Below are 13,533 nucleotides of genomic sequence, written 5' to 3' on the forward strand. Positions count from 1 at the left end.
CCCGGGCTGAGGTCATATTTTGGCTATCGATCAGCTGCTGCTGCCACCTCGTCCCTTACAGGAATGTGCTGGAACGCAGGCCTAACCCTCAGCTGGGGGAACAACGGAATGGGATTCAATTTCCTGGTGGCTGTGTGCGTGTGAGTGTGTGTGTGTGTGTGTGTGTGTGTGTGTGTGTGTGTGTGTGTGTGTGTGTGTGTGTGTGTGTGTGTGTGTGTGTGTGTGTGTGTGTGTGTGTGTGTGCGGGGGCCATCTCCATGCATTTGCTTTTGTTAAATGTCTTCATACTGTATGTATCATATTACGATTTAACAATTCAATAAATTCAACGGTGGAGCCTATGTTAACCACATGAATTTCATGTATAGCGAATGCAGTGCATTGTGAGCTTGTATTATCAACTTTCCCTCACAAATATGCTTCATGTCCCGTATTAATCCTATGTTGTCATCATTTGTCTCAGCACCCACCACCAATTCGGAGAACAAAACCCTCCATAAGTCGCCCATCTTATAGCCTACTAGTACCCACAGAGAAGCACTCATTTTGGGATAGCTGCCTCAGTGGACCGCTGCAACCAGCTTGGAGAAGAGTTAAGACACACCCCTCGCAGCTAGCTCTGTTTCACTATGAATATTGCCAAAAAGAAAACGGTCTGCTCAATTATTAAGAAAACACAACGTGTGATAGCCGGAATAGCCCCGGTAATGGTTGTTAACAAAGTTATGTATTTACTCCCTTAGTAGAGTGTTTAATATGGTTATTCCCACAGCCACTTTTCAATGTATTCTTATGGGGGTTCGACAAAAGATTCCCGTGATGACACGCCATTTTGACTCGTCCTTTTCCGAGGTGAATGGGCTGTGCTTCGGGAGTTGTAATAATAATAATAATAATAATAAGTTGTAACCTCCTTCAAAAGTAGACAAAGTGAGACTATATAGTTGTTTTCACAATTATTACACAATTCAATTGGGAGAAAGTAGTGCCAAAAATGTTACTTACAGTACACTAGTGCTTAAGAAATGAGAGAGAGAAAGAGAGAGAAAGTAGGGATTTAGCTGTGCAAATATATTCGACACAATGTAGTTATATGTAATTTTCTCGCATGGCGTTAAAGCCTGCGCTTTGCAATTTCCCCAGGTTCTCCGCAAGCGGGGGGTAGCCCATACATTATTTCCATAGGGCTGTATATACAGGGAATTGGCCTGTGCTATTTCCAGAGCATTTAAAAGAAGGGGGGAAAAAAGAGATGAAAGAAATGGAAATCCAGCCAGTACATTGGATTTTTCTTCAGACAGAATGCAGGCAGAAATCACATCACACCTGGCTAGATTGTGAAACAAACCACCGTGTTGTCAGATGTAGTAAAGATAAGATATGGTATTTTATTTTCACTCTGAGCATAGCTGGAGCAAATCTTCTTGAAACGCGGATACATTTTCCTTATTATACATGGTACACAGCATGTACTGTACTGTACAGTTGTTGGCTATAGAAGGAAATGTTTGCAGACATGACAGGTTGTTGGTAGACATCAGTCTAAACACATTCCACACACTTCAGTCCACCTCTGTGTTCAGACTGCAGGCAAATCCAATTTCTCAAATCTGACCTTTAGGAATGACCATCCACAGTCCACACTGTCAGTCAATAGAAGGTCTTCAAGCTCACAGTGTGACATGATGTGAGCTTGTAGATATTTTGGGTATTAAAGCGACGTGCAATGTAAAAGTAAAAGTATAAACCCTGATCTTTGAGCAGTATGAATGCGCATATGTATGCATATGCACGTGCATGCCATGTATGTATAATGGATTGGGTTTTATGTGAAGCCCTTTGGGACATGATGTGTGACGTGTGTTGCGTACATTTCACTTATATGTACTTACTATTCTTGCTTTCTAGTTTGCATGCTTGTCTGTGCGAGAGTATTTGCCATGCTGTCGTGTGTGTGGCTCAGCCTTTTTACCTTTTTATTACCCCCCCCCCCTCCCTCTGTGTTGAAACACAAGGAGAATACAAGCGAGAAGGGGGAGATGGGGGGGAGAGAGAGAGAGAGAGAGAGAGAGAGTGTTGATGAAAATAGCTCAGAAGGCAACATCTGACTCACGGGGCATCGCTGCTGTTAGCAAGCAGGCAACCATTCCACTGTGTATCGATCAAAGTGCTTTATGTTGCGTAATGCCTCTGCCATGCCTTAATGTGAATCAAACACTTGCCTAGCCTAGACATGCATGATGCCCGTGGCGTGTGTGTGTGTGTGTTACTAGACTTGTGAGGGCCAAAATGTCTCCACTAATTTGAGGATCATTTTCCTGGTCCGGTGGGTGGTCCTCCCAATTAAAGAGAAATGTTTTATTGTAAAAAAAAAGAAAAAAAAAGGGCTTGGGGGAGTTGGGGTTGGAGTTATGCCCGATTTATACTTAGTTTGCGTGGCAGTGTCGCACACCAGAAAGTGGCCGATCCACATGCTCACTGCGTGTGAGTGCGTGCGTGCGTGCGTGCGTGCGCATGCGTGTTGAGTGACTTTCACATGCAGGTCGCCGATGGCGGCCACATAAACAGAAGGTAGTAGTGATATCATACAGGTTGCTGTTTATCATCCATGACAGCATGTGCCCAGAGATATGGAGGGAGGGCAGAGGTTCACAGAGAGATCAAAGTGGCTGCACCTTGCAAGACAGTGTGGGCTGAAAAAACCTGTGTGGCCACTGTGGTGCTATAATAATACTATGTCATGCCTTTGCTTTATGTGGTCAAGGACAGTGGGCGGCTGTGTCCGCTACAGTTTGTGGTTATTAAAATAAAAGACGCTGTGGAACTGTGTACTTCTCTGATGAACATAGAAATGAGTATGAATCAAGCTCAGGCTTTGGGCCATTTTCAGAATGTCTCTGTGCATGTGTGCGCGCGTGTGTGTGTGTGTGTGTGTTACGCCACGCCAATATTTGTTCTCGCACATGGCGCTGGTCACAGATAATGGGGTTCAACCTCCAATGATTACAATATCCCCAAATTTTGAATCCCCAGTTTTGAATTGTACATTCTTTATTGATTAAATAATTCCAGTCGAAAGTTTGTGTACGAGTATGTGGCAATGCCAAGTAAAATAGAATAAGTCAAATGTATAGAGAACAACATTTTGACTCCTATCCTTGTTTAGAACACAAGACCAGTGTACTGTATACTGTACGTTTGAGGAAAAAAGATAAAAAGGTTGTCTTTGACCTTGAGATAACAATCTTCTTTCCCCGTGTCCCACACTAACCTCTTGCATCTTAATATTTTATATCGTCTGTGTCTGCAGGCTGGCTGCGTGCCCTTGAGCGTGCTGCTTTGTTTGTGTTTGTTGCATCTAGGGAACAGCATTCACTTTGCATCATGTCTGTAGTTGTAGTGGCATTAATTTGTTAGGCATCTTAAAGTTGGAGAGCCACAGGCCTGCATGTAATATCCTAAATGATGACATAATATGGACATTGGAGTCTGTGTGTCTCTTCCCCCCCCCCTCTCTCTCTCTAAAGCGGAATTTCTAGACTGCAACAGCTCATTACAAATACTGGATTTGACTGCTAGTAAAAACAGCTTGACAATGATTAGTTGCAAAAATAGCCTTTTACATTTTTCTGACTAATTATCACATTTGATGGTTATTGAGGTGCATTCTTATCGGGCGGGGCGCAACTTTTTGGAACTACGCAGTTCAATATTAAGTCAATGATGTCATGGGAGGTGCATGTTCCTGATAGGTCAATCCAGCCTGTTCCTCTGAGCCTGTCTGCCAGAGATACAAAGGGAAAGCAACAATGCACAGGCAAGACATCCCTCGCACATTCTAATCACATCGAGTGGTCTAGACTCCAGACTCTAGAGGAGTAATGTTGAAGACAAATGAAAAACAAAAAAGTACCACAATCTTGGCACTCTGTCTTTAGCACAAATGAACACCAGAGGAATTCAACAAAAAAGGGAGTACTATCTTTTAGTGGTGTATCCTGACTACACGCCTACTCCGCCAGACACCAGTCATCATTAATGCCTCAGTCCTTTGTCAAATTGTTATTTTTATAGCACAATGAAACCAATTTGCCTTCACACTCAGTATAAGAAAAAGCAAATGAATCACCTCTCTGTCTCTCCTCTCCTCCCTCCCTCCCTCTCTCTCCAGGTTGAGGCTCTGAGTGATGGAGTCTCTGTTCGGTGGAGGGGAGCTGGGGCTTCTGGGAGGGGGCGGGGAGCCGGGGGGTCTGAAGGAGGAGGGCTGTGGCAGCATGGCGTGGCGCTCGGCTCCCCTGCCCCCCGCCGACGACATCTACTCCGCCTCCCACTTTGCCCTCATCAGCGCCTACCAGGACATCAAGACGCGGCTGGTCAGCCTGGAGAGAGAGAACAGCGGCATCAAGAGGAAGCTCAAGCTCTACGAGATCAAGGTATAGAAGGAAGGAGATGCCTTTGTTTCTTTCTGCACAGGGAAATAATTTCACTGGAGTGGAGAGAGGGAGGGAGGGAGGAGGGAGAACATGACCCAGATTATGAGCTGGGTCATGATGTAACAAAAGTCAGTCAATGCCCTGTGTGGTAACTGGTAAGCATATATATGCTGCCTTGACGCAACACATTGTGAGCTTGTAGATCGGGAATTTTTAGCCCCCATGGGGGACTCCGGCCAATGAAGTATATATGGTTTAAGTGGTTATGGAAGGTTCGGGTCACTCATGGTCAATGTTGGAATAGCACGTTTCCAACTCTTCAGTTACAGTAGCCCATACAGTAGATTGTTTTTGCTCTGATTCCTACACTGTATGCAATCGAGGGCAGGAATTCCACAGTGGCCGTGGCTGCTGTGCGCCCTCAGTTCACCCTTATGCCCCTCAAAAGTCATATGCCCGGTGGCCACAGTGGCCTTGGGAGGCATACGTTAGTCCGACACACCAAAAGTCTGGCATACGTGGCCGGTTAAGACTCACCCTTGGCTTCCGCGTGCGGTTAGGTTAGGGGTGTCGAACTATTGCGTGTCTCTTCCGTGCTACTGAAAATTCCTGATGAGCCGAAATCATTTCGGCACTATAGTGCCGAAACTGCGGTAAAATAGGAGTATGAATCGGCCCTTATTTGGAACAATAAGTGAAACACTGTCCACATAAGCAGTTCCATTTCAATATTGATATGAATCTCTGGAACACCAGGAGATTTATGACGATCTACGTTGACATAAATCTAGGACCAGCCAAACAGGAGAATTAATCAAACTCATCATGCTATGTGCCAATTAATGCTGCACAGCTTTGATTTAATTAACTGTAGACCATTACAGACCTCCCTAGAAGCAGTGGCAAAATGGTGCTCAGCTGACGGTACCAAAAAGATGTCAAACATTCATCCATATATAGGTCCAAGGAACCCATACAAACATCCACTGTAAAACATACAGCATGGACATAGTTTTTCCTGTGGAGACCAGGCTAATAGAGAGTGGGGGTCTGAGGTACACAGCTGGCCAGGCAAATGAACTCCCCATCCCTGCCCCACATGACAGCAAGGGACACTAATGTCACCCGCGGGAGCGCTGCGGGTGGGACGGGTGACTGACAGAGAGAGTGTTGTTGCACATTGCAATTTCACTGCAACTGCAAGGCCAATAACGGAATGGAACTGCCTTGAAGAGGCAGTGGGGAGGGAGGTGCAGTGAAAGTGGGAAGAGAAAATAAGGGCGGAAGAATGAGGACAAGAGCAGGGGTAACAGTTCCCTGTGTGTGTGTGTGCTGTATGTTGGGCTCCACACACACAGCTGTTAGCTGTGACCCCAGGCCTCCACCCCGTTGACGCGCTAGCGAAGGGCAGTTTGTTCAGGAGCGACAGACTCCCACTGAGGCCGAGGTGATTCAGAGAAAGCAGGTGCTGAATTTGCGTTTTTCGGATATACACTGTTGATCTTGCGGCACCTGTGTTAATGTTCCTCTCTATTTTTTACCCACACACAATTAGCCCACGTACTGTATGTCCTTGTGAGAGTGATCATTTTTAGCGGTTGGAAGCAGTACAGAGGCATGGCAACGTTGAACCAAACGGTGTATTCATTCAGACATCAACAGATCAACAACCAATTCTATCGCGGGGGGCATAAGTTAGTACGACATACAGGGCCACCAAAATAAAGGGACAGAATGGCTGGCGTCTAACTGTACCAATAATCTGACAAGATACGTGACCAACGGTAAAGACGCATACATGGGCGGTTAAGAATCACCCGTGGCTTCCGTGTGCTGTTAGGGTTTGGGGTTAAGGTAGGGTGTCGGACCAAGTATACAGTGTACACAACACACAGCTCAAGCAGACAACTGCCCATCCTTTTATACACAGCTGAAGGCTAATGAGCATGGACTGCGCCATTTACATGGGTGTATTCAAACTCTAAAACATCATAAATATATATACATTCAACACACATAACTACTACAAAACTCTTAAAAACTACAACAATACTGATTCTGTGTCCTTTTTCCACACTATACTACAACATAGTCATATATATTATCAATAACAAAAGCACATCACAGCCCCGCCCCTCTGAAATTATGACTATAGCCCAGCCCAGTCCACTGAAACAGCAGCATTCAATCACTATAACCATCACACACTTCACATACAATTGCACTTCTCTATAGCACTCCAAACATTACACACATTGCACTTAATATCTCACACAATTATAGTGCCAGTGTGCTGCGCAAAAATGTAAAGTGTCAATCAGGTTATAATGTGCAAAAATGGGTAACGGTACCTCTCTGTTACAGAGAAAATATCTCAATGTTTATACGATAATGATTATTGCCACGGCAATAATTAACGATTAAAATCATGTAGGCCTATGCTTTGTTTTACGGGAGTGCCTGCAGGATCTATTAATATGTCCCTGTCTTAATTATTATCATCTACACTAAATGTCTTTCCCAAAAATAGTCAATCTACAACGTGTCGCAACACGACACGTTGTGAGCCTGTACAGTAGATCAGCAATTATTTTGCTAAAAAAGTTGATGAAAATATTTTGTCAATGTCATTCGACCCTATATAGTCTCTCTGCCTTTTTTCCCCCAAGATGGCTGGGAAGAGAGGACACGCTTTGAAAAGCTTGAATGCAATACTTTGGGGAGGGGCGACGGGCTGAAATAGGGATGTTCAGCAGTGTGAAGATTGCTGATCCCCCCCTGGGGCCTCTCTGCCTCTCGTACACTAACATGCACTGTTAACTCTGTCTGAGTAGAAAGAGGTGTCTCTCCAAATGGAAAAGGTTTGTTTGGTCCTCCTCACAGAAGCACAGCCGTTGCGACGACGATGAGCGCTATATGAAAAGCGCTCCCCCCTGCAGTGAAGTAAAGTTACATAAGCAATAAGCATTGTTGCTTCTTCCTTATCAGGGGATATTATGACTAATGTACGGTTCAGCACCATTACTCTGTAATCGTCTAATAATTAGGAAATGTAATTAAGGAAAAGGTTAATCACATTAAAAGGAAGTCTAAGGTGCTTTGGGCGGCTCCGTCTGTTAATGCACCTACCACATAATTAGAATAATTGTGATTATTCACGGAATCATATCAGCAGAATCATATCAGCGTAATGTTCTCTGCATCACCATAAGTGTCTTATCATGGTGTGGCACATTCCGTAAGCATAACTGCATGAATGTGTGTGTGCGTGCGTGCGTCACGGTGCGTGCGTGCGTGCATGCATAGAAATGGACTAGCCTAATTATCAGACTGAAGGGAGAGGCACATCATCTAGCAAAAACACTCAAACAGACCAGTATGCAGATATTACTACTTGACCAAGGTCTGGAAATTGCAGGTGTTATATTGCTAAGCCCAAACTCTATAAATTGTCTTGTGTTATTGTCGACAACATTATTATAGTAATTCTTTGTACGTGCAATTATTTGTGCAGTCATGCCACCTCCTCGCTAACGGCATTGTCCTCTTGTTCTTCCTGCAGTTTCCCATGATCAGTGAGTTTGGTGAGGAGACCAACTCCTACTGCTCCTTTGAGAGCAAGGAAACGGCCCTGCTGCAGTCCGAGAACGGAAACCTACAGCAGAGAGTCAGCGCCCTGACCCACGAGGTGAGGGGAGAGCAGTACACCCACAATGGACTTTTTAATTATTACATTTATTTATTCACTGGACCATTCTCACACGTCTTAGGAATGGGTGGACCAAAGGAGAAGTTCCCAACTTCATTTATCTCTTTTTAGGAATATAAAAAAATAGTTGCATGTTTTTCACCGATTTCCCCCCACAATGAAATCTATTTCTAGTTTTTTTGTAAACAGTCATGATGAAATATTAAAGAAGAGTACCTCAAGTTGCCATGTATTGCTGTACTGCAATATATTTTGATGAGAAATATCTTTTATGGAATATGTTATATTGGGTAAAATATACCCATGTTTAGTGATGTGTTCCTTGGAGTGGTTGCACCACTCAAAAATATGTTTAGTGTTCTAGGGTTAATCTAAGACAAATGGCAATTACTGCAAATGTATAGTTGTATAGGTTTGGAGCATTAAAGAACTCTGACTGCAGTGAGGGTCAGACAGACAGATAGATAGATAGATAGATAGATAGATAGATAGATAGATAGATAGATAGATAGATAGATAGATAGATAGATAGATAGATAGATAGATAGATAGATAGATAGATAGATAGATAGATAGATAGATAGATAGATAGATAGATAGATAGATAGATAGCAGCTGTTCTCCCCACATCGCCATGTGAACCTGATCCATCGCACAGAGTATTTGTATTCAAAATAAAATATATGTAATAATATCAATGCTTCGCTGTAATGTAGGCTACTGTACATAGCCTCTAAAAACACTTCCGCACAGAAATGTAATCAAATCGACAAAAAGGACAGCTATCGATTTCATTTACTGGGACTGGGATTTGTTGATTGTTTTAGTCTGCATCTGCATCAATTCCACTGTCTGACTAATGCTCGCTCTGTGTGTGTGTGTGTGTGTGTGTGTGTGTGTGTGTGTGTGTGTGTGTGCGCGAGCGAGCGTTCGATTGTGTGTGAGTCATCCCTATATGTTCCCTCAGCTTATGGAACAGCTGTAGTGCAGATTCCTCCGAAAATATAACAGACAGTAAAACAATGAAATTACCTTAAAATCCCACTTACAGATTTTGAATTTAAATAATTCATAAGCAAGCAAAGCCTTCGAACAACAAACTACAGTATTATTTATTTATTTGTGCATTTATGAAGTGAAAAGAAATGCACTTCTGCACTCAACATAACACGTTTTGGGATTGACTGTATATTCTGTCCATCTCAAAATGAGGTGAAACAGGTGAGAATTCTTTGGCCAATTACATTTTAAGAAACGTTAAATAAGACCGGGTCTAATAATGGTGTCACAACGCTTTGGGCTAACAGAAAATATAGTGAAGTATCCAATTATAGTAAGAACCAATAAACAATGTAATCTTGCTCATGTTAATCTATTAACCGAGAAGCAGGAGTTTTTGGACATTTCTTTTGACATTTCTTATACAGTATATCAAAGAAGCGACATGAATAAATGAATATAGCCTAGAGTTCTACGTTGTTGTACAATGGTGGCGTACAAAAAATGCTAAAATAGCCTATCTACAAGCTCACAACCCATCAGGAGTTTCATCATTTTAGGGGCAATAAGGCCATTTATTGTCTGAGGGCACAAAGGCCAAATTTGGACCAAATATAGACCCCTGGGAAGTATATAGCCAGGGTTTAAGAGGTTAAATGTTATATGATATAAGACATGTCAGAAGGGAGAGAATCGTGAGTGGTGGGGAGAGTGTGGGACAGGAGACAGATGGGGGGAGAGAAGAGATGGCAGACGAGTAAGCGAGAGGGTAAGAGAGCAGAGAGGTGACTGAAAACCTCCTCTGTCAACAGAACAAATTAACGCTGACTTGAACGCGGTGGACACCCACTTAAAAGAAAGCCTCACGCTAATTAAGAGCATGAGAGTTGCAGTCCAAGCGAATTCTCCACAGATCGTGCTGTTCCGAGTCCAGGAACGGCTGCTGTGACATGGGATTTTCACACTTTTCTATTTTGGTTCGGACAGCATGAGTGGGAGTGGAACTGGCCAAAGTCTTGCTGAGTGTGTCCACCCGACAGTTTTGTTGCAAAAGTTTGTGTCAACCTGTCAACTGGATGTAGTCAGGGACAACATATCTCGTGTTGACACAACGACAGATTTGTGGCCACACACGTCGTGTCAAATGTGTTGTGTTGAAATGTAGCTATAAAAGGTTTGCTTGCAAACTAGATATATTAAAAAGAAAGGATATTTGACAGCTTTAAGATTTTAAAAAGTAGTTTCTTGTTTACTCAGGGTATGGGTATAGGATATAAGAAAACGCTGCGGGAATAGAGAATAGAATGGCAGTGCCCGTAATGCATCTCGACAAGTCATTCCTCTCGCTCCTAACTCGTATTTGTGCAGTGGAGGAGAGGGACAGCGTGGCGGAACAGGCATGGGGTGATGAGCAACTGTGAATAGCTTGAATATTTTCTAGAAGGGGTGACAATAAGAACAGAGAGATGGATGGACAAAGAAAATGGAATGAGACACATGCAGGCTGAGTGGGAGGGAGGAGGACATGTTTTTATAAGAGCCACACAACACGTCATGTCCTCCGACACACAAGGTCGCAGCGCTCACTGCCGGCCAGTCACAGTGATGGAATGTGTCATATTGGCTGAACGAGCCTGCGCAGTGGGCGACACGTCACCCCTGTCCTTTTCTGGCTAAAATGGTATGACAGCAGCCAGGTGACTACAGTAGGTACAGTATAGGAGAGGCGAGACGCCAAGACGGGAGCAGAATTATTGCCGGAAGCAGGAGTGATGTCCAAGTCATACCCTGTCGTACAATGGCGTCACAGACGGAATCACAATGCAATGCTCACAATGCAATGGGACATGTTGTGAGCTTATACTGTAAATCGGTGATTTTGTGTGTAATGATGCGTTCACAGTCACACTGGCAACCACAAGGATACAGGCTATCCCAGGCCCTGGACTAATTAGTGACGTCTCTACTGGGGCCAAATCAAGTCTAACCAAGACAAGACCAACATAAATTCCGCCCAATTCAGTCCGATCGAGGCCAGAATAATAATAGTATTTCAACTGGTGAAGACGACCTGGAAATGTCACCGGAGGACGTCATCCTAACGTCATCATGATGTCATTTGGCTTGCTATACCATTCAGTTTGAATGGTAAATAATGGCGCTAGCGCGTGTGCGACTGAACAGCGACTTGGCGACAGATATGCTGCATTGCTTTGTAGCACATCGCTGCCAGTGTGAACGCAGCATTAGTCAGGCTTTAGCAGCACAATAACATGCGGCGAGGCTTTGAAATGCCAGCATGTCTGTCTGCCCCCTGTGTCTGAATACCTCCACAACAAAGCCTCTTCCTCGGATACATCATCCATTGCTTTCATTTTTAAGGATGCAGGATCGCATCTCCACAGTACAGTGGCATGGCAAAGAAAACACCTCCTCCACACGCACGCACGTACGCACGCACCCACCCACACACACACACACACACACACACACGCACACATAGCGCAGCACGCTATGAGCTTGTAAATGTGCTATTTTTCAATAGCTAAAGTGTGACATAATGCTTAAAACACCAAAAGGGGTTCCCGCCCAGAATGGGTTAACCAAATTATACTGATTGAAATAACACCTATAAAAGTCTATGTTGTTGCATCACTCAAAACACATTCGTAGCCTGGAAACCAGACGAACGCGTCAATACAATACGGCCTGAGAAAACACGAACACATCCGCTTTCATTAAAATACTGTTGCTGTGGGGTCTCGATCTTTGTATCAAAATGTGTTCATGAACTGTGGCTCTCCGGTAGGCCAATCTGGCTCCACTGCTCTTGGTCAAGACCCTTCTGACATCCCCAGGCAGATCATGTCTTTGGTGTTACCATATAGCCACGCTGTGTAGTGTGTATACTTTACTGTATATACGCCTCGCTTCTCACGCACCCGCTGTTGACATACCGGTAGCTCTTTGTCCTTGTTCCGTGTTTACCTCCCGCTATGCCACAGTTCTTTTTTTACTTTGCCGTATGTCAACTCGTTATTTTCAAGATAAAAACAAGACTTGTATAAAAGTATATACAGCTTTTCTCTCTCCTCCCGCCACTATATTACACGTCCTGCTCCGTTGCCTGAAGTGACCCTATTCTTCGGGATAATCTCATTCTCTCTCAATTGTCCTCCTTTGACAGTCTATTCATTTCACCATCGATTTAGACGTTGATGACAGTGGCTCTCTCGTGCAAGAGAAAGCCAGCTTAGTCCTCTCAAGGCTTCTAGACTTGTTGTTTTGAGCTCATTTTTTGCTGGCATATTGTTTTGCAGCTGGTGTTGAACGCATACTCTCTGTCTGGGGAAGATGCTTGTCAAAATGTCAGTTAGTCACCCACGTGCAGACGGACGCCATGAGTGCTCCTGTGTCTTACTTGGGTGGTCGATTCCAGTGGTTTTCAAACTTGTGCCCAACGCACACCAATGGGCATGTCAAAATCACTAACACACAAAGTAGGGTACACTACACGTAAAATATATATAGTAATACTTTGTAGTTCCCAAGGTAAACCTGGACAGTACCATTGTACCTCAGCACACCATTTGGGAACATTTCAAGAGGCCATACTGTATATGAAAAAAGGCTTTTTGATATGTACTGTGGTTATTATACTCTTCATCTGGATGTGGAGACTGGAGGCGCTCTGTACTGAGCGTGTCGTCGCTATTTTGGTGTCCTAAATGTGTCCGGTTATACAACCAACGTGTGTTCCTTTGTACAAGTGGAACACGTCGTGTAGCCCGCACCTGTCCTTACAGTACGTCCTCTCTCTCTCTCTCTCTCTCTCTCTCTCTCTCTCTCTCTCTCTCTCTCTCTGTCTGTCTGTCTGTCTGTCTCTCTCTCTCTCTCTGTCTCTCTGTCTCTCTCTCTCAGCTCAAGAAGAGAAAGGAGAGGGAGGAACAGCTGGAGGATGTCATCCAGGCATATGAAAAGATCCACATGGAGAAAAGCAACCTGCAGAGAGACCTGGACAAGATGGTCAGTGACTCAACGTCGACGCCACCAGTAGTGTAGTAGGGGGTATTTTTTAATTGGGGGGAGCGCCATTTTAATGACGTCACATGCACGCACATGCATGCTCGTGCACGCGCATTCATGTTTGTTTTTTTAGAAATAACTTATTGTATCTTGATAGGCATATACAGGTACAGGTGAATGGTCTCTAAAATGAGCAGGTCTCGCGTGTTTTAGTGAAATTACGGCAAAGATTGAAGTGCGCCTACTATAGCGAGCGCTATATTAACCACTTAAAACCTCTCCCTACAACTTAGTCAATCTGATCTGAGTTGAAACTGTACTGTATGCTCTTGTAAAGTGCATGTTCCCCTTAGAATAGGGATGTTC

General features: G+C 43.9%; 1 protein-coding gene across 1 annotated transcript in view; it reads left to right on the forward strand.

The window, feature by feature from the left end:
• Positions 1 to 4,055: 4,055 nt before the first annotated feature.
• The window catches only part of tbkbp1 (TBK1 binding protein 1), a gene marked incomplete at its 3' end in the record, with an annotated part of 28,120 nt that continues 18,642 nt past the window's right edge, over positions 4,056 to 13,533 (forward strand). Inside the window, exons 1-3 of the mRNA XM_080789182.1 lie at positions 4,056 to 4,433; positions 7,996 to 8,121; positions 13,063 to 13,167. Of these exons, the coding sequence (XP_080645308.1) occupies positions 4,188 to 4,433; positions 7,996 to 8,121; positions 13,063 to 13,167 (477 nt within the window). The 5' untranslated portion in view covers positions 4,056 to 4,187. The remainder of the gene's footprint in view (positions 4,434 to 7,995; positions 8,122 to 13,062; positions 13,168 to 13,533) is intronic.

Source organism: Protomyctophum bolini, assembly GCF_963924005.1.
Source record: "Protomyctophum bolini genome assembly, chromosome: 18".
Lineage (NCBI taxonomy): Eukaryota > Metazoa > Chordata > Actinopteri > Myctophiformes > Myctophidae > Protomyctophum > Protomyctophum bolini.